Genomic DNA, 19,974 nt, shown 5'->3' with positions numbered 1-19,974 from the left:
AAAAGTGGAAAGATGAGATATTTAGGTAATAAAAAATTGACCAAAAAGAAAAAGGTGATAAACAAGTGGCAATTGAATACTACTAGCACCATTTTTTTAATAAACAAAAAGTAGCAACATTAGTCATTAATTGAATTAGGTATACTTAATGACTGCTAACCAAGCAATACAAAACAAAAGTGGCCATGAATGAGGTATGAAAAACTGTCTAGGTTCATCCTCCTACCAATGTCTCACTCAAATTGTTACCCCTATATATAAAATCTGAAACACATCTCTTTCTGAACAACCCAGGTTGTCTTTTTGGATCACCACCACATTGAGTTTCAAATCAATTCATCTTCACTTTTTTTTGTGCTTCCTGGAATTACCATTTTGCCCCTGTCATTCCACTAACTTTGCCCCTTAAAATCACATTGTTTTATCAATTCCACAAACAAACACAAAGCCTTCAATGGCGTCCATGGCAGCAACAACCCTTTTCGTGAAAACCCCTTTCCCCTCTCATTCCCTGTCGAAATCATTCGATACCCATTTTTCTCCGTCGCTCAAAGTCAACGTCTTGACCGTCGCCAAGGCGAGGGGAGTCGGGTCGGGTCTCCGGGTTTCAAACGGGTTGATCGAACCCGATGGTGGGAAGCTGGTGGAGCTTCTGGTGAAGGATTTGGAGAGAGATTTGAAGAAGGGTGAGGCTCTGTCTCTTCCAAGGATCAAGCTCTCTAAGATTGATGTGGAGTGGGTTCACGTTCTGAGTGAAGGATGGGCCACGCCACTTCAAGGATTCATGAGAGAATCCGAGTTCCTCCAAACGCTTCATTTCAACTCACTGCGCCTTGATGATGGCACGGTGGTTAACATGTCTGTGCCGATCGTGCTTGCCATCGATGATGCGCAGAAGCACCGGATCGGTGATTCCAAGAAGGTTGCACTTTTTGATTCTCTGGGCAACCCTGTTGCCATTCTTAAAGAGTAAGAAACTGCTCTGTTTCCTCTGTTTATGTTTCAAGTTTCAATCCCATGTTACTGTGCTTTGTGATTTTCTTCTGGGATTGGAGAGATTATTATCTATCTTCTATTACTTTTTTTGCTTTTGTTTGTGCTCTTTTCATATATGCAGGCTTGGTTGGTTTCTTAAGTTTAAGTTATTTATGAAGTTTTGATTGTCAATATATGTTTTTTTTTTCTATTGTGTGCAATTAATTTTATGCTGGGAGAGGGAGAGGAGGGTGCGGAGGATCGAATATGCTGGGAGCTATGTCATTTTCCATACTGTTTTCTATCCTCTTTGAGATTTTAGTCATTCTTTTTGATATACTATTACTTGGTTGGATAGACTTGCCATCAATATCTTGCCGTAATAGGATTTGATATATCCTTATTTGTATTTTATTAATTCTCATATTAATTCAATCTTATTAGGCTTAATAATATGTCATGTCTACCAGTGCTGGGTGTTTTGACTGGTTTTCTTAAACAGAAACCTCATGTTCAGGTCTTGTGAGTTAGGAAACAAGACTATTTTGCCCCTTGACCTCTGGATATCTAGGATTTTTGTTTTCACCTTCCTTTTTTGACTTGAGAAATTAAGATAAGGTCAAAAAGAAAAATATTTGCTAAACACTAAGTCATTCAACATATTCAATAGATACAGTGTTTGTATGTGCATATGTTTATCAGTAAATGGATTAGTAGACTTTATTTCCCTTCCTTGATCCTAGATTACATGAAAACAGATTGTATGTTGAAATTCTTGTTTCAAATTTATCACGGTTCTTGAGCTAAAGGCATGCTGAAATAGGTAATTGGAAACTGAAGTTTGCATCTCCATATTGACCTGTGTAAAGACACTCATATTGGAACATACGTATTATTCAGATGGTGTGAAGATTGACCTGGAATATTGACCGCAGCCTTTGGGTAATATAATATGGTTTGACGAAGATGTAGACCTTTGTTTTATAGTTTAGCAGGAGTCTTGCACGTAGGATAATGTGTCAATAGCATAGTCATTCCCTTCCATGTATTATTTTTATTTGGTCTGCTAATGCAGTTTCTAGTTGATTATGTTGAATACCTTTGTACATGTGTTTTCTATGTATAGTTGTTTATGTAGCTCATTTCATTGAACACCTTTATATGATCAGATGTGTTTCTGATCGCTGATTTATATCAGTTATTTATGTTCTCTTTTTCTTTTGGTTATTTCAGTATTGAAATTTATAAGCACCCTAAAGAAGAAAGGATTGCCCGAACTTGGGGAACCACTGCTCCCGGCCTGCCTTATGTTGAAGAGACTATAACTAATGCTGGGAATTGGCTGATTGGGGGTGACCTAGAGGTTATAGAACCCATCAAGTACCATGATGGGCTCGACCATTTTCGGCTGTCTCCTGCAGGACTCCGTGAGGAGTTCACAAGGCGCAATGCGGATGCTGTGTTTGCTTTCCAGCTCCGGAATCCTGTTCACAATGGTCATGCTTTGCTAATGACTGATACCCGTAGGCGGCTTCTTGACATGGGTTATAAGAATCCTGTCCTCTTGCTTCATCCACTGGGAGGCTACACCAAGGCTGATGATGTCCCACTTGACTGGCGAATGAAACAACACGAGAAGGTATGTCTAATCGGTTGAAGACCTTTTGATCTTTTGATTGGACTGAAATCCTTTGTCCCCCTATGAAGTCCATTTCTCTGTCTCACCAATAAAATGGTGCCGTGTCATTTTCTTAAGGTACTTGAGGATGGTGTTCTTGATCCAGAGACAACTGTGGTATCCATCTTCCCTTCTCCCATGCACTATGCCGGACCAACTGAGGTGCAGTGGCACGCAAAGGCTAGGATTAATGCAGGGGCCAACTTTTACATAGTTGGTCGTGATCCTGCAGGCATGAGCCATCCTGTTGAGAAAAAAGATCTGTACGACGCTGACCATGGGAAGAAAGTGTTGAGCATGGCTCCAGGACTAGAGCGTCTAAACATTCTTCCTTTCAAGGTAATTGAAAAAAAAATTCTCCTCAGTAACACCGTGAGGTTCGCTTTGGCCACATTGATATATATGGGGATCATTTCCATTCATCTGCAGGTTGCCGCATATGACAAGACTCAGGGTAAAATGGCATTCTTTGATCCTTCGAGGCCTCAGGACTTCGTCTTCATATCAGGCACAAAGGTATGTTCGTGCTGTTAATACACTTTGTTTGTGTTCTTGCATCTACGTAGCATCTTAACAAATGTTAATTGGATGTACAGATGCGCACACTTGCAAGGAACAAAGAAAACCCTCCTAATGGATTCATGTGCCCTGGCGGTTGGAAGGTGCTTGTTGATTATTACGATAGCGTAGCAGTCTCGAGCAACGGCAAAATTCCAGAAGCTGTTCCAGCTTAATGTTGTATCTTAATGTATATCTGATTGGGAGAAACCTTAAGTTTTATATTCTCCTGTTAAGACACCGATTCCCAAAGATCCTTCGGCCGAATCCCCTAATAAAGTGAAAACTATTGAGCGGAACCGGCACAAAGACATGTTGCCCCTTTGTAAGTATGGCATTTAGTTCCTCCCCTTGCATTTATAGTGCAATTGTGCCTGCCAGCTCTTTGTAATATATTGTGGTTGTGCCAGGGATTTGGTTTGGGTGTTTACATTCAAATTCACTGCAGTTTATACTGTTATTGTGCAGTACAATATATTGTGGTTGCTCTAAGGATTTGGTTTGAATGTTTAAATTCACATTCAGTGTAATTTAAACTGTTATTGTGCAATATATTGTGGTTTTGCAAGGATTTGGTTTGAGTCTTACATTCACAATCACTGCAATTTATACTGTTATTGTGCATGTTTGGTTGCATGTCTCAAATCATGTTTGTTCATAAGCTACAATGTAGCTTCTTAGCTAACACGTTTTGGAGTGTGTCCAACACAATTCAAACACAGTATTCAATCTAGAACTCATTACAACATCACTACTTTCGTAGATAGTATAATTTGTAGCCGGTATTATGCATCAAACAAGTACGCTGGTAATCAAATTGGGAAAACAATGCTAATGTGCATATATCACTGGAATCAAATGGGTGTCTTATCTTATAATACACACTTTCTGACAGAAAGGAATGTGATGAATGAAATAAATCATAATGGGTGGGAAGATATTTAAGATATTTCATTGTTTGGAATTTGGATAGTGGATCAAGAATCAAAATCCTTTCATATGGAAAGTTTCTCTCACCTTCTCTCATATTGAAGCGACACCATTCAACCAATAGCATCTAGGAGAGCAATGTCAATTCTATCTATTTATTTTTAATATAAATGTGAAAATATAAACTAAAATATTGACATTTGAACATCTAACTTATACATCATACTTTGTTTCACTCGCAATCTCTCACTTTCTCTTCATAAACTCCAAGTTATATTTTCTTTAATTAAAGGTACTTCAATCATTCTATTAAATAAAATATGAATAGCTTCAATTGGAATTTGCGACTCAAATTAGTTAACATCAATAAAGAGACGCCAATTTGAGGATAGAAACAATTTTTTACAAATTGAACTAAGCCCCGTTTGCAGGTTGCTTTTCATTTTGAAGTGTAAATTTTATAAAAAAAAATGCCCAAATGAAATGAAGCTAAAATGATATTCTAAAAAATGAAGCTCAAATAATTTTAACTCAAATTTAAAAAAGGTTTTAGCTCTATTTTCAAAACTAAAAACACGTTGTGGTTATAGTTTTAATCATTTTTTCCAAATCTTTTTTATTTCCAAATGTATCAAAGATCAATGTCTCAATTTTCTTTTCACCATCCACCTCCATCTCCGTTATTTCATACCTTTCACCTTTGTCATCGTACTTAACGTATTCCCGCCGCTGCAACCCATGCACGACACCTCCACCATATTGACATTGACCTTCACCATCACAACTCCACAACAACCAACCCTCGTCAAATATTTCTCCACCATCATATTCGCCTACTATCGCGCCACCACCACGATTAGGGACTCTATCCCCACTTTCACCTGACCACACTCAGACAATTTTCTTCATCTAGAACACTACTAATCGGCACCACCCGGTACACGACATCACCACAACAGTTGCCCGATATCCTCCATTCTCATGGCTCAAAATGCCTGCCGCAGAACATTCTTTATTGTTGCCACTGCCACATTCCACCACCACTAATCCACTATAACCCACCACCCTTGTTGTCCCTAGCTCTTTGATTTATGAATATAAAAAAGCAATTAGAAGCTAGCAAAGTCCTTTCTATCATTCTAAAATCGAAACTTTTGACATTAGGAACACCATGTATATGAACTGCCCAATCAAAATCTTCAACTAAAGAATAAGGCAGCGACGTGGTTACAAGAACCATATCACTTTAATCGATATTATGACCCACAGCTTCTCCCAATTTGTACTGTTAATTGAAATTTAAACTCCGAACAAAAGCAATATTAGGCACATAGATAATTTGCCAATTGTAAAATCGTTTTACAAATATTTCTACAAATATAACGAGATTTGATTATCACCACTTCAATCTCCCAACTGAAAAGGAAGACATAAATCGATTATCTGATCCAACCATATTGCATTGTTTAATCGTTTTTAATCAGTAGATGCCAAACATTCACTTTCTCCTCCTTCTATCAACTGTAGGATTCCTCATGTCACTTTTAGCAAGACCAGAGCCAGGAGGTATACCATATGGCATGGGAGAAGGAGCTTGAGCAGATGATGCTGTCACGGCAACATTGGTCGCAGGTGCTGGTGGCAGTGCAGGCACAGGTGGCTGTATTGGTGTTGACGCAGGAGCAGGAAGTGCAGGAGTTGCACTAGGTTCAGGAAGTGATCTTGGTAAAATGTGTTTTAGCCGATTGTTCCTATAGTTCTTCCAGAAATAAAATTGTTGTCTATGTGCCAGCTCCTGAAATACAGAGACAAACAGTGTTTGTACAATCCATGAAACACAAATAGGCAAAAAAAATCTTCAAAATTATTTATTTCAACAAATGCAAGCCAGACAGCCTGCTTCATGACTCATAATCAACAAACTTGACTAATGATCTATTAGTGACATGAGATAGATATAGGGGGGGGGGGGGACAATCACGCCAACCCTTAATCAATACCTATCACCAAACAATTTCGCAAATACAACAAAAGAATGTAGGTTTCCCTCGTAAAAAGAGATTGTGTTCAAGGCAGTGTTGTTGAATTGCACCCATGATGACGCTATGGCGGAATGGCATGGACAATTTTGAGCAGACTGCCATATAAACGTCAAGGCATGAAAGGCTTTCAATGGCAGATTATGGCGGTCCCAATTCTAGACGTGGCCATAGCTCCAATGGCGGAACTTAGGAAGTAAAAAAACAAAGAGTTCCAGCCGACCAGACCCCTTTTGAGGGTTTCAAATCCATCTGAAACCCTAAATACTAACTTTTCTCATTGATACCCCTCTCTAGGTCAACTCTCTCTGATGCGACCTCCCACATCCAGGGACTTTTTTCCTACAACACCTCCGGTGATCATTTCCCCTTTCTTTTTTTCAGCCCCCTTTATTCTCTGTTTCCTACCTCTCTCAATCTACTTACTGTGCTCCCCTGATAGAGCTCTTAGTGATGGTTGGGCCACAGCCAATGAGACCAGGCCCAAAGGATGGAAAGTATATGTGAGAAAGAATAAGAGAGGGGAATCTTAGGAGGGTGAGCTGGCACAAGTTAGTTACGGCCTTTGCGGGTAGGAAGGGTGTGTGAGGTGCGTAAGGCTGAGTGAGATTCCCATATAAGCTTTCTGTTAGAATGAGAATGGTTATGATGAGAAATAGGTTGTTAAGAGTAGAGTGAAGAGAGTCTCTTCTTCTACAGGAGTCTTACTCTGGGGCCATAGCAGTAGCTATTGCATTTCTGTTTCTTCTATTTCAGTATTAATCAAAGTGTTTTCTTATTCTCATACCTTGTTCTCTATTTCTGTATTCTGGTTCCCATCATCCCCCCCCCCCCAATCTTCTGTGTTGGTTTTCTCCCCCTCCTCCCTGATGCTCCCCCTCCTCCCTGATGCTTCCCCCTTTCCTTTTCTGTTATTCAACTTCACTTTCCTCCATGCCAGTTCTGCTGTTCTCAATTCCCCGTGTCATTCAATGCCCATTGGCTGCTTTTTCCTCATTTATTCATTCAATTCAGTTCATACTTTTGTCTACTAGTTCTATAACTTATTCACATCTGTTTTTATTCACACTAATTTCTATTCTTCCCCTACTAATATAATTCTTACATCCATTGCCACTATAGCTTCCGCCATAATCCATAACACGATCCGCCATAGTTTTATAGCGAATATTTGGCATACCACCATCACCATTGACAACAATGGTTCAACGTAAGTAAAAGGGAATCAATTCAACTATTCGTACAATCACAAGCAAAATTTGCTACCAAAGGAAATCCATTCAAAAAGGAATAGTAAATGGTGTAACCATTGTCAGGCATAATTCACATGAAATCCAAGAGAAAGCTTTGATTTATACCAGGCTAAAAATACTATTTACCTTATTATTAGGATGAGCCATTGCACTGCGAAAATTTGCATTCTGAAGACGCTCAAGAAAATAGAGGCAATGAGGATACCTAGCATTCATTAAAATTTGCAACTAAATCAGAAGGAAATCCAACTATTGTTGAAGAAAACATCACTAAAAGAAGGGGGTACGGGAAAAATAAATGAGAAGATGCCACAACCAGTTCAAATTCTTCATCACATTAGTTGCTGAAGTTCATGTGTGGAAAAACATGTAGTCCTTTTTCCCTAACTTTGTTTTTGGATAAGTTGTTTGAAGGGGGGATTACAGTTTAGAGGTATTTAAAATACTGAATAAAAATTCCCTTGTTTGAATATTAAGTTACAATTCCAAAGTATCTTTTCCGGGTATTTTAATGGGATAATTTGAAATCACAGCTACATAGGTGGAATATGTAAATTCCCCTGTAGAGTAAGACAGAATGATGGAATTTTACATGAAACACCTAGCCTGGATAATTCTCTCAAGCATGATTTCAAAGATTATCCAAGCTAGAACTTTTCAAAGAATGGATATGGAATTGCTGCATTTCAACACCATTGAATTTTAAACTCTTCGAACTTATAAAATACCTTATCCAAACACAATGTAAGAGACATAACCTCTAGAAGACTTGTATTACATAATCCAACAATTTGAAGATGATACTTACATAATAAATTTGATATACTCAGGGCGTTGCCAATATTGAAGATACTTTAAGTATCCAATGAATGCTTCATCCTCAAAATATCGGTTCTGAGCCAAATCTGATCAAAAGAGTAACAAATATAAGAAACTGATTAAAAAACTGTTTAAGTAACACTCACTGTAGAAATGACAATGCAGAGTTTTTTTATACAGAAAAGGTAACTTAAGATATGAAGAGAAGAAATTAAAAACAAGAAAGATCTGAACTTAACAAAATTGTTAAACCTTCAAATACATAATGCAACAGTCAAAGGTGCAGCCAGCTATAGCTCAATCAAACTGAAACTCTCAAAGCACATAGGGTAAAGTGAAAATCATACAATGGATATAGGTAGGATTAGCAAGGCATTGAACAAATTCCAATTCAAGCAAAAACCGTTGTCGCCCATCATCTGGATCTTTGTATATATTCTTTGGCCTGAAAAAAAAAACAACCATTAGCCATTATGCATTACTGGGTTGAAGTATGCAAAAAACCCTTAAAAAAGGTACGTGCACCACACTAGTACAAGACAAATATTATTGGTTATTACTTATCTTTTCTACAATAAATAAAATATCTTCCACCATTGAATGGTAGTAATGGTTGTCAGTCTCGAGTAATATATTGTAATCGCGTACGTTACAAGATTAGGGTGCCAAATCATGATATGTCGAGTGTAAACTCGTTTTCGATCAATTTCAGATGAACTACAGCAATCTCGCTCGATCTCGCGATATTGAGAGTGAGCTCACGAGATCAGAAAACATGGTTTGATGGGAAAAAAAGTTTGGCACAGGGACATTCTAGGCACTTTGGGTGTTCTACTAGGACTTTCCTTTCTCTCTTCCCCCATTCCGAGTTCGAATCGATCAGCCAGCCCCTCTTCTCAGTTCTCTCTCGAATAAGCCTCCACCTAAGAAGCGAGACTCCGGCACAGCTCCAATGAGGATCCTTTTTCTCCTCTTCTTCTATGCTCTGCAACGCTGCTCGTCTTCTCCTGGGCTTTGCGACGCTGCTCCCTGCTGCGAAGTTACAACTCTCCCTATTTCTCTGTTATGTTTTGCAATGCTCATTGGTCTCGGTTCTGTTTCGCTTTAGAGGATTGGAAATTTGAAATTGATGGCTTACTTGTTCTTGTTTTAAGTTGATCATATCTTGTGTCAATGTTTTATTATGAGTTATGACTTACGAACACCTTAGATTTCGATATTTGGTAATTTATGCATGGTTTTAAATGTTATTATTGGATGATTTGGTTAATTTTTAATGTTATTAGCACGTCTTCATCATTATTACTGTTTCTTTTAAAAAAAATTGCATGATCTCTTACGAGATTACAATATGAGTTTACGATACGAGATTACACTCTCCACGAGATTACGTAAACTCTCTAGATTGACAACCTTGAATTGAATGGTACTCCCTTATCTTTTCATACCATGAATAAAATACCAGCTTAATATACACACATATGAAGCTGTGATAAAATGATGCAAACAAAGCAAAAAGCTTAAAAAGATAGAAAATTTTCCTTACAATGATGGAGTGGTATCGGTTGAATTCTCGCCATCGGTTTTTGAGGCCATTGAATTGAAAACCCTGAATCACAAGAACAGCAAACACAGTACATTAAATATTTGGTGGTGTTAGAACTGCAGAAACAAACTCAAACCATGGTGCCAACTCTAAGAATTAGATAAGATGTATGAATGTTTGTGAAATTAATGTGTTTGATTTCGTTCAGAATTAGATGAGTGGTTGTTAGCTAAACCCTAAGCATCATAATAAAATGGAAACAAAACTGAACAGAGAAATGCAACTGTGGTTCACTGAAACAAATCGCAAGACAAATAGCATAAAAACAAACCCTAACCTCAGAAATTGAAGACGGTCACTGTTGGAGGAAGCTCGATTACAGGCGGAGACGTTACCGGAATTTCACTGGAAAGAGGATGTTTGCTGAAGAGAGACCATGGGAAGAAGAGTGTCTTTGGTTATTTGAATCATATAGGTGTGTGTGTGTAAATAACTGATTTTGGGGTGTCTGAAAAACAATTTGGACAAAAAAAAGGATATTGGACATTGTATATTTAGGCCACCATCACCGGCCCAAGGATTATTATGCATTCGGAAAAAAAAAGTCATTCATTATAAAACAATCTTTGTTAGTTGATTTAGGCGCTTGATTGTGCTGACTACAATTTACTGAGATGAATAAATGTTTAAGTGGGTTTCAGTTTCGGTGGTCACCGCTATGGGACATGAGATACCTCCAAAACTATATGTCGCTTACAAATGTGCTTGTGAATCCCCACTAAAATAGACATCAGATTGACATTGAGTATCGAACATTCGAACACAATCTTATGAGGGGAAGTAGTTTGTCATTATCAACTGAGTCAACATGTGATCGTATACCTAGGTTTAAATACTAAATATGTAGCTAATTCATGAATTTAAAAAACATAAACTAAGGTGTGATATTTTAAAATAAATAACATTATCTATGAATAGTATAGTCAAAATAAAATAAATTTTAAAATCTTAATTTTTTTAAAATGTTATGCTGACATCAGGACATATTAGGCTAACTCAAAGTCCATGAACCAGCATGAAAATAAACTAACTATTTATTTGTTTGCATACCTGACCAGATTAAGTCAGGACTTGGTAAGCTTTAACACAGAAAATTAAAACCTATGAAATGCTTGTGCCACATGAGTGATTTCATAATTCCATGGATTCCAAAGTCTACATGCCACGTAGTAAGAAACTTGTAAACAAAGTTGGGATGGAGGGCAGGTATGCCTAATCAGCTAATCTCTAGGAGAACAAAATGGTGCAGTTAACAAGAGTTGGTAGTAAACCACTACTAATCACACTCACAACTTGATTATAAGATGGACTAGTGCAAACTCACCAAAGCAATGCAATGAAAAATGGATCAAAGAAAGAAGCATGTTAGGGAACCACCATCAGTTCCTTTCTTATGGGAATTAATGCCAGGCATTCCCAAGAAAGATTGGAAGCCAGAAGCATCTTCTTCAGTTTGCAACCACTACTTGCCTAAAATTCCACTCAAACTAATTGCCTCAGTTCCCTTTGTTTGGGAAGAAAAGCCTGGAATACCCCTTCCTAATTTCTCACATGTTTCAGTGGATTATGTGCCTCCAAAACCAAGCACAATACTTTTTCATGTAGCATCATCTTCAGGATACTCCCTTGCTTCCAACTATGATTATGATTACAATAACAAACAAAGCAGCCGTGACAGTCAAAGTATAACAACTAACTTGGACCTTGAAGCATTTAGCTTTGATGCAGCTCCCTCTTTGCTAGCAAATTGTCTTGTATCATCAGCAAAAATTTCTAATGCTATTCCACTGCATGAAAAGTCATCATCTGAACATGACTGTGACCAGCTTGAAACTCCATCTTCACCAGCTTCCTCAGAGACAGATAGTGATACAAGTAGCTATGCAACAGGTAGGTCAAGCCCAACTGGTTCTGCTATCTTGGAGTGCCTTTTTCCTTTGCGTACACCTACCAAGTCTAGCTTCCTTGAAAGGGATGGGAACTCAACAAAGGTGTTATCTTTAGGTGCATTAGAACAAAAAGGGAAAGATTTTGGGAGTGAAGATTGTCCCAGTGACATGGTAAGGAGGCCAGCAACACTTGGAGAGCTTATTATGATGAGCAGAAGAGGAAGCTATGTAAGAAAAGCAAATCAAATTGGAAAGTGGGATCCACCAAAGGTAATAGTACTACACACTACACAACTTCTCTTTTCATTACTTTCTATTTCTTAGTTTCAATACAATAAAAGCAGTTAACGGTTGTTTTTTGGCCTCAACAGATCATGCGGAAAACTGGAAGAAAGCAAGCTTTTGGATGCTTCTCCATGGTAACCAGCAGCTCTGTGATTGAGGGGCTGCTTAAGAAAAAGTACCCGAAACTGAAACTGATATAGGCAGGATGGTGAAGAAGGAAAGACCAAGTACCAAGACTTTCCTTGATCAGCCTCTGCTAATTTACTCTGAAGAATGTCTTTTAATGGGTTTCCTTTGTTGACAATGTGCAGTGTGGATTGTAAAAATTGAGACAGGAAAAAGGTAATGGCACCAATGATGTTTGTTTAGTGTTTGTATAAGGTCCTCTTCTCTCAGAATTGATTCAGATTTTAGAATCAATTCTATATGTACTTTCAAATAGATAACAACTCTTGTTCATTTCAAATTGTTTCTCGACTAAATAATACTCAAAATATAGCTGCTAGAGTAAAATATTTCACAAGTCAAGCAGAAAGTGCTTCTTAATAACCCCATACCCCCACCATCCATATATCATCAGTTACAAAATCAGTGTCAAGCATAAAAGCAAAATGAGCAATATTTATGCTCAAACCATTCCAGATTCTAAAACCTAGTAACAAGTGCTTTTAGAATATACAACAAAAGTATCTTTCAAGCTATTTTTGCTATAAAGCCTTTTAGGGGCACATCCATATGGCCCTCCTACTCCATTTTCTCAAAGAGTGCTCTTAGATATAACATCCCCAAACCGAACAAACCATTGAGCATTGGAAGTATTTTGATCTTGCCTAGGTTGTTGCAGTCCTTCCATTTTCTGTTGTTGACCCTTCTCAATCACAAAATGCGCATAGTCAAACGACTTTGCAGGTGCGGTGAGAGCTTTACTTGGAGGTGAAGGAAGCAGTGATACCAGTACCCTGGCCACTTCATGCATGCTAGGCCTCTCAGAAGGGTTCCCTTTTGTGCAGAGCAGAGCAAGCTGGAAAGTCTTCTTAACATGAGCCAGATCAATGCAGGTAATGGAGACTTCTGGATCCACAGCTTCCATTACAGTGTTGTTATCTGCCTTGGCCAATATCTGAAAAGTTCGCAATAAACAGACGAAAAATGAATGAAACAACACCAAAAAAAATATAATAAAGACTAGAAAGGTTATAAATATGGTTAAGGACGAAGAGATTGATGTAAATAATGCACATACCCATTGATGCAAATTAGACTCATTGTCCACTGCTTTCTTCCCAGTAAGTAGCTCTAGCAGAACAATGCCAAAGCTATATACATCTGATTTTTCATTCAGCCTAGATGTCCGTGCATACTCAGGATCAATGTAGCCTATGGTTCCAAGAACATAAGTTGATGCATGAGTTCTTGTGGCAGCGATGCATTTGGCAGTGCCGAAATCGGAGACATGAGCCTCAAAGTTCTCATCCAGCAAAATGTTTGAAGACTTTATATCCCTGTGAACAATTCGAGGGTTGCAGTCATGATGGAGATAAGCTAGTCCTTCAGCAGCTCCTACAGCAATCCTCAGCCGCGTTTCCCAATCCAGTTTTACCTTCAAGGGACCTGTGTCAGACAAGATTAGGCACAAAAATACAAACTCGACCTTGACTCTTGACATTGTAAAGAAATAAACAAACATGCATTTTTAACTTATAGAGAAAATTAAAATGTCCAAAGCATCCATTTAAATATTTGTCACAATCATTACTGAAACAATTTACAGCAAAACTACCATGTAGAAGATCCCAAAGTGAGCCATTTGCCATATAGTCATAGAAAAGGAGATTTCCGTTGGGAGTAAGGGCATAGCCATGCAAGGTGACAAGGTTCCTATGCCTAATGCTGCCAATTGTTTCAAGTTCCGTTTCAAATTCCCTCAAACTGTGTGGATGATGCTGGTTGTACAACAAGCGCTTGATTGCAATTGGTCGGGAATTTTTCAATGCACACTTGTATACAGTGCTAGTGGCACCATAACCTATGATATATTTCTCACTGAGATTCTCAGTGCTCCTCATCATATCATCCAAGGTGTGCATAGCCAAATCCATATGAAGAATGACAAGTTTGGGGGGCCCTGAACACAAGATAACAAATAACAAGAATTTAGGGTTAATTAAACTTGCTATCGCATAAGCAGTTCTAGAGTTCGACATGCCTTGCCCAGTTCTGCCAGTTCCTTTCATCAACTGCTTCGATCGGCTGGATCTATAGATAGCAACAATTACCATCACCAATAACAGTAAGACGCCAAGAGTGAGACATACAACTGCTACTCTGCAGAAAATCTCTGAAAAATAGACAAGATATGGTTTATATATATAGAAACAAACAACTCAGTGTAAATAAAAAAAAACATTTCAAATAGCTGTCACCGTCAAACCTCTTGTTTTTGGTGTATAAGGATGACATATTGATCCGACCCAATCTCCACATAGTAAAGAATTTCCAATGAAGCTGCAAAATTTCACATAACAAGTCACGGATACATAAACGTTAAAAACCAAGAAATTACAAGGTATTGCTCACTGCACTACCTGTCAGCTGAAAACCTTGAGAAGTTCTTCATAGATGGAATAGCTCCAGATAAGTTATTATAAGAGAAGTTTCTAAAACAAGAAAAAAAAATGTCATGAGACATAATTCATAATCATAAGCAACATGAGAAAAATATAAGATGGAAAGCAAATGGATGACTATACTCACAGAGAGGAAAGACTGAAACAATTAGTCAGCTGATCAGGAATCCTCCCACGCAAATCATTGTTGTTCAATATCCTATCATACAATTCCAGTAAAGATAAATCAGTGAACTAGTACACAAATAGATCATGGAAATTATCAAACCAAAATTTGATTAAAAATTTCAGAATTAAACGTACAGAGACGCAAGGTTTTGCAGCTGGCCAAAATCCACAGGAATGCTACCCGACATGTTGTTGAATGACAAGTCACTAGGAGCAAAAAACAAATTATTAAACACCAAACAAAAGAAAAACGATAGATAACTTAACATGATTTTGACACTTAAATCTTCATCAAAGGAGTCCAAAACTTACATAATTTGTATGCTTCGGAGATTCCCTAATTCAGCAGGCAATGTTCCAGCAAGATGGTTATGACTTAAGTTCCTGAACATTTTTAGAATGTCAGTTATTCACAAAAGCCAAGGACTACAATAGAAAACAATTTATCATTAAGTTTCATCTCACAGGGTCAAAAGATGCTCTAGATAACCAACAGATGCTGGCACATGCCCAGAAAAATTATTGCTAGATAAGTCCCTGAAAGTTAATACAAAACAAAAAATTAGTACTCTGAAATCTGAATATATTGCAATTTAGAGCAGATACAAGTTTTCATCAAACTTACAGCGTGTCAAGATTAATGATGTGTCCCAACTCAACTGGTATATTCCCCTTGAAGTTGTTAGCAGAGAGATTCCTGAATACCAAACAAGTTTACTGTTATTTCACTAAAGAGGAAAGTGATCTACTACAGAATATAATGAAACAAGTCTAACTAACTGTGGAGCATTGCATACAAGTAAGTCAAACTCTCAAGGTTGCGAAAGCTCAACGGAATAGAACCGCTTAACTGATTCCCATGCACATTACTGCAAAATAAAACCAATTAAATGAACATCAGTTTATGCTAAGATATTCAAACTACAATATAATCTAAACTGCTCCACATAACAATTGATTAGTGCTTGAGTTCTTACAACTGGTTTAAGGCAGTGCAGGAGCTTATATTATGCGGGATAGTTCCATCAAGATGATTATTGGCAAGATTCCTGAACAACAGTAAAAGATTCAACTTAACACCACTAGCGCCATTAACTCGTATCCAATATAGAATAACATCAGAAAAAAATTAGCTCACAATTCAAACAGATGTTCAAGATTCCCAATTTCATCAGGAATTTTTCCCACAAGTTGATTGTCATTCAATTGCCTGTAAAAGATAAACTTAGTGAATACATGAAGAAAAAACTAAAGATAATGATGACACAAATATTAGAGATCATCTTACAGGTAGCTCAATTTGGACATATTGCCAAGCTCCGGAGGTATTGGACCGGTAAGCATGTTTCCATGTAAGTACCTAGATGTATAAAGATATTAGCCAAGAAGCAATAACTAAGAGGAGATCAAATCAGTATAATGTAACACTCACAGTTTTCCAGTAAAGGACAGATTGCCAAATATCGGAGGAATTGGTCCCACTAATTCATTCTCACTCAAATCCCTACAAAAATGCCAAGATATAACAATACACATTTCAGCAGTTAACCCAAAAATATGATAATGAAAAGCATTCTCAAGCAAAAATATGTCGTTTATGTCTTTACACTCATTGAATGATTAGCACACTTACAAAATTGCGAGGGCTTGCATTAAGCCAATCACTTCTGGAATCTTCCCTGTTAGTCTATTTCCTTGAAGTGACCTACGCAGGAAACACAACGACAACTGATTAAACACTTCTCTCAATATAACAGGAATCATTACCATTTTCCAAAAGCAGAAACATTTAATATTAACATTAGAATAATAACAACTCGAGTCAAAGACAATAATAAACAACTAGAGTCCAATTACTCACAAGGTAGCAACTTGCAGAAAGCCAATGTTATAGGGAATCTCCCCACTAATCTGATTATAAGATATGTCCCTGAAACTCCAAGAAAAGATAGAGTCACAACATGGACAAGAATATTTGCAAGCAGATGTGGATCAAACCAGATACTTAACGTACAAGATTTCGAAACTTGTGCAGTTTCCAATGCTTTCAGGTATAGTTCCTGTCAAATTGTTGCCTCTCACGTCACTGTGAATTCATGCAAAATAGAACCGAATAACAAAGGTCAAACATAAAGTAAGACAACATGTAAGAACAGGAACAACATCACTTTGACTGGGTAGGACTACTCACAAATACCACAAGCCAGTTAGCTGACAGATATCAGGCGACAAAGTTCCAGTCAACATGTTCCCTCGCAAACCTCTGCATCAATGCAGAATCACAATGAAATCTTTTAAGAAACACGAGTAATATATGTAAATGACACGAATAATAGATTTAAACCCACAGGTACTGCAAGACTTCATTCCAATAGAGCAGTCTAGGAATCTCTCCAGTGAGCTTATTTTTAGCAAGATCCCTGTACACATGTTAGTGAATTCGTTAGAACTTAATACTGAACAACTCTTGTCATAGAGTGCAGTGTTCTATTTGTCACTCATCTAGTGCTGAACAACTCTTTTCATCACACTTTATGAGTGACACATAGAAGGCTATATGCTCTATGAAATTCAAATTCAACAAATGACAAAAGGAGAACTTACAGAGTCTTCAGGTTCGGAATTTGGGTTAAAGTTGAAGGGATAGGACCAGTCAACTGATTACTCTTTAAATTCCTGCATTCACCAGTTCAGTTTAGAACTCATATCAAAGTATATAATCGAATGACAGAGAGAACATAATCCGGTTCAAACTTACAAAAACTCAAGTTGCTTAAGCTTGGATATGGAGAAGGGCACATCACCATATAACTGATTATCAGACAAATCCCTAGAATTGCATATGGAAGATGATAAGCATGTGTCATAAGGAAAAACTCCAACAAAATACACTTAACAAATAAATAACAAAATTAATAATAGAATAGAAACAAACTAATTAGATTCCTACAAATGAATGAGCTCAGCACAGTTTCCAATTTCATCTGGGATTTGACCAGTTAGCTTATTCCCTTGCAGGTCTCTGTCACATACAAATCAAAGGTTAAACATAAACATGCGAATTTGAGATGAAAATGTAATAGCAAAAGGTTTAACCACATCAAGCAATCAAGCAAATATACATACATGGATTGCAAGTTTACTAAATCCCCAATAGCTGGTGATATCTCCCCACCCAGGTTCAAGCTTGAAAGATTCCTTCATAAACATCACAAAGCATTAGATCATAATTATCAGTTATCACAAGCAGTTAATACAAGAATGAAGCTAATTGGTTAGATTAAAAACAAGGAAATAGTTGCAGGGATAGCAGATATACAGAGATTGCACAGTAAGGCTGACATTATCACAGAAGACTCCACGCCAGGAGCAGAAATCGTCATTGTGCACGTCATCCCAATCAAGGAGCACGTCTGCTATGTTGCTCAAGGAAGCCTTGATAGCCATTAATGCTTGTCCTATGCATTCAAGTATTTCAAAGTCAAGTTCAAAACCTCAATATGACGTATGAATCCATCTAAAGCCTATGAATATGATGTTCTATCCGCCATGCCAGTATCTCAGAAGTGCATACTCAAGCCAAAAAAAATGCAGTAAATCTTAAATAAGAATGTAAACAGATGATCGGTTTCAAGAAAATGAGAAGAGAAATGTTTGATATTGAAGTTAAAATGCACAAAAATCAAACTCTAGTTAAGAAAAATCATATTGTATTAGAATAATAAAATATAAAAAGGGGGAAATGCAAACAAAATTAGCAAATTAGAACAACTGTCAAATCAGGAACCCCAAATCGATATCTACTGTTTACATACACTACACTATTGCTTGAATCAAGCCATCTCCCACAAATTTATTACTTAGAATGTATAAAAAACCATATCTCATGATTACTCAAAGTTGCATTACTATTGCAGCACTGTTCATACTGAAAATAACGTTCCAGGCACTATTAAGAAAAATAGGCCTCTTACTTCACAGCTCCGAGGAGAAAAGGGCATTGCAAAATTTCGGTTTAGCACAACAGTTTCAATGATTAAAAAACTTATAATAGTCCATTCTACCAAGGGAGAAATCATTCAATAGAGCAGAACACAACAAAAAAGGAAGAAATGTTTCACCAAGCCCAACAAGAAATTATCTACTCAACTGCCGACAAAACCACCTGGGGAAGCCAAAGAAGACACTACATTGTGCTTCGCCAATGTTAAAAAACTAGATGAAAAACATTTTGTCACTGCAATAAACTTGAAAGCATACAGAGAGTGACACCATGAACAAGGTTGCAACTTTTTTAGTACTTTTACAAAGCAAAACCAAGTATGACACCATGAACAAGTGAGGAAACGCTACTTGAACCGACCCAGATATCAAAACAAATGCAAGATGAAATTTTGATGGGTTGAGTGGACTGAGAAGGCAAAAAGAACAAACGGGTAGCTCCAAACAACAAAAAACACACACACAGTCACAAGTCACAAACCTTCTTCAGTTAGTGACGAAGCAAAGGGGGAGAAAAGCAACAGCATGAGCAAAACCGTTGCAACCGGAGAGAGCAGAAGCTTCATTTTCCGGTGTCCACCAGCATAGAACAAGAGTAGCAAGCCAACTTCATTTTCCTCCATGGTTGTTGTTACAAGAAGTTGTTACAAGCAAGACAAAAACAACAAGGACAAGAGACCAAGTAAGAGAAAATGTGGTTATTATGACAGAGGTTGTTGTTGAGAGCAGGCGTTTGGCGTGAACTGTAAGGTAAACAATGAAGGGAAGGTGTTATGAAGAGAGAGAAATGAGAGAATGAAAGGAAACGGCGGTGAAGAGACGTTAAGGTGTGACTGACTGACTGTCACTGTGTTATAGTGGAGGAGAGGAGGAGGTAGCCGCCGTCATCGTACTCGCCGTTTCCCAGTGTTTGTAGTTTAGCTTAGCTGCTTCTCCTATTTGACAGCTACACTGCTTGCTACCATTCTCACGCGACATTGTTACTCGCGTGCTCTCTAACCTCTTTGTTCATTCATGGGTTTGTTTGCTTCTAGAGTCTTATAGATTTGTATGCATTAAAATTTATACTAGCATGTTTTGGCTCACAAAAGTAATGTTTGGTTTTGCACTTAATATGGATTGGGAAGGAGTATTTATAATTAGAT

General features: G+C 37.6%; 4 protein-coding genes across 5 annotated transcripts; 2 read left to right on the top strand and 2 right to left on the bottom strand.

Moving 5' to 3' along the window:
- The first annotated feature begins 288 nt into the window (after positions 1 to 288).
- LOC130720556 (ATP sulfurylase 1, chloroplastic-like) lies at positions 289 to 3,782 on the top strand. Its single transcript, XM_057571210.1, has 5 exons — positions 289 to 969; positions 2,209 to 2,614; positions 2,732 to 2,992; positions 3,083 to 3,169; positions 3,250 to 3,782. The coding sequence occupies exons 1-5, from the start codon at positions 455 to 457 to the stop codon at positions 3,385 to 3,387; spliced, it is 1,407 nt and encodes a 468-aa protein (XP_057427193.1). The 5' UTR covers positions 289 to 454; the 3' UTR covers positions 3,388 to 3,782.
- Positions 3,783 to 5,319: 1,537 nt separating this feature from the next.
- On the bottom strand, positions 5,320 to 10,289 carry LOC130720966 (mediator of RNA polymerase II transcription subunit 31). Its single transcript, XM_057571680.1, has 6 exons — positions 10,136 to 10,289; positions 9,799 to 9,861; positions 8,600 to 8,697; positions 8,242 to 8,338; positions 7,560 to 7,638; positions 5,320 to 5,936 (listed from the first exon to the last, which is right to left on the bottom strand). Exons 2-6 carry the CDS (start codon positions 9,846 to 9,848, stop codon positions 5,640 to 5,642), a joined length of 621 nt encoding a protein of 206 aa, XP_057427663.1. The 5' UTR covers positions 9,849 to 9,861; positions 10,136 to 10,289; the 3' UTR covers positions 5,320 to 5,639.
- An 882-nt stretch (positions 10,290 to 11,171) lies between these two features.
- On the top strand, positions 11,172 to 12,498 carry LOC130718811 (uncharacterized). 2 transcript variants are annotated; one of them, XM_057569436.1, is made up of 3 exons: positions 11,172 to 11,748; positions 11,863 to 12,017; positions 12,119 to 12,498. In XM_057569436.1, exons 1-3 carry the CDS (start codon positions 11,202 to 11,204, stop codon positions 12,230 to 12,232), a joined length of 816 nt encoding a protein of 271 aa, XP_057425419.1. In that variant the 5' UTR covers positions 11,172 to 11,201; the 3' UTR covers positions 12,233 to 12,498. The 2 variants fall into 2 exon arrangements, with proteins under 2 accessions (XP_057425419.1, XP_057425418.1); XM_057569435.1 differs by having other exon boundaries at positions 11,172 to 12,017.
- Positions 12,499 to 12,547: 49 nt separating this feature from the next.
- LOC130718809 (LRR receptor-like serine/threonine-protein kinase ERL1) lies at positions 12,548 to 19,834 on the bottom strand. The gene is made up of 28 exons (XM_057569434.1): positions 19,672 to 19,834; positions 19,311 to 19,572; positions 18,147 to 18,285; positions 17,954 to 18,025; positions 17,778 to 17,849; positions 17,586 to 17,657; positions 17,432 to 17,503; positions 17,176 to 17,247; positions 17,019 to 17,090; positions 16,842 to 16,913; positions 16,689 to 16,757; positions 16,461 to 16,532; positions 16,260 to 16,331; positions 16,116 to 16,187; positions 15,966 to 16,037; positions 15,805 to 15,876; positions 15,625 to 15,696; positions 15,453 to 15,524; positions 15,293 to 15,364; positions 15,140 to 15,211; positions 14,963 to 15,034; positions 14,787 to 14,858; positions 14,618 to 14,689; positions 14,464 to 14,537; positions 14,239 to 14,370; positions 13,813 to 14,157; positions 13,276 to 13,643; positions 12,548 to 13,152 (listed from the first exon to the last, which is right to left on the bottom strand). The coding sequence occupies exons 2-28, from the start codon at positions 19,450 to 19,452 to the stop codon at positions 12,790 to 12,792; spliced, it is 3,000 nt and encodes a 999-aa protein (XP_057425417.1). The 5' UTR covers positions 19,453 to 19,572; positions 19,672 to 19,834; the 3' UTR covers positions 12,548 to 12,789.
- Between the last annotated feature and the right edge of the window lie 140 nt (positions 19,835 to 19,974).

The sequence above is a fragment of the Lotus japonicus genome, chromosome 5 (genome assembly GCF_012489685.1).
Source record: "Lotus japonicus ecotype B-129 chromosome 5, LjGifu_v1.2".
Classification (NCBI taxonomy): domain Eukaryota; kingdom Viridiplantae; phylum Streptophyta; class Magnoliopsida; order Fabales; family Fabaceae; genus Lotus; species Lotus japonicus.
This window is presented reverse-complemented; position numbering and strand designations above follow the sequence as displayed.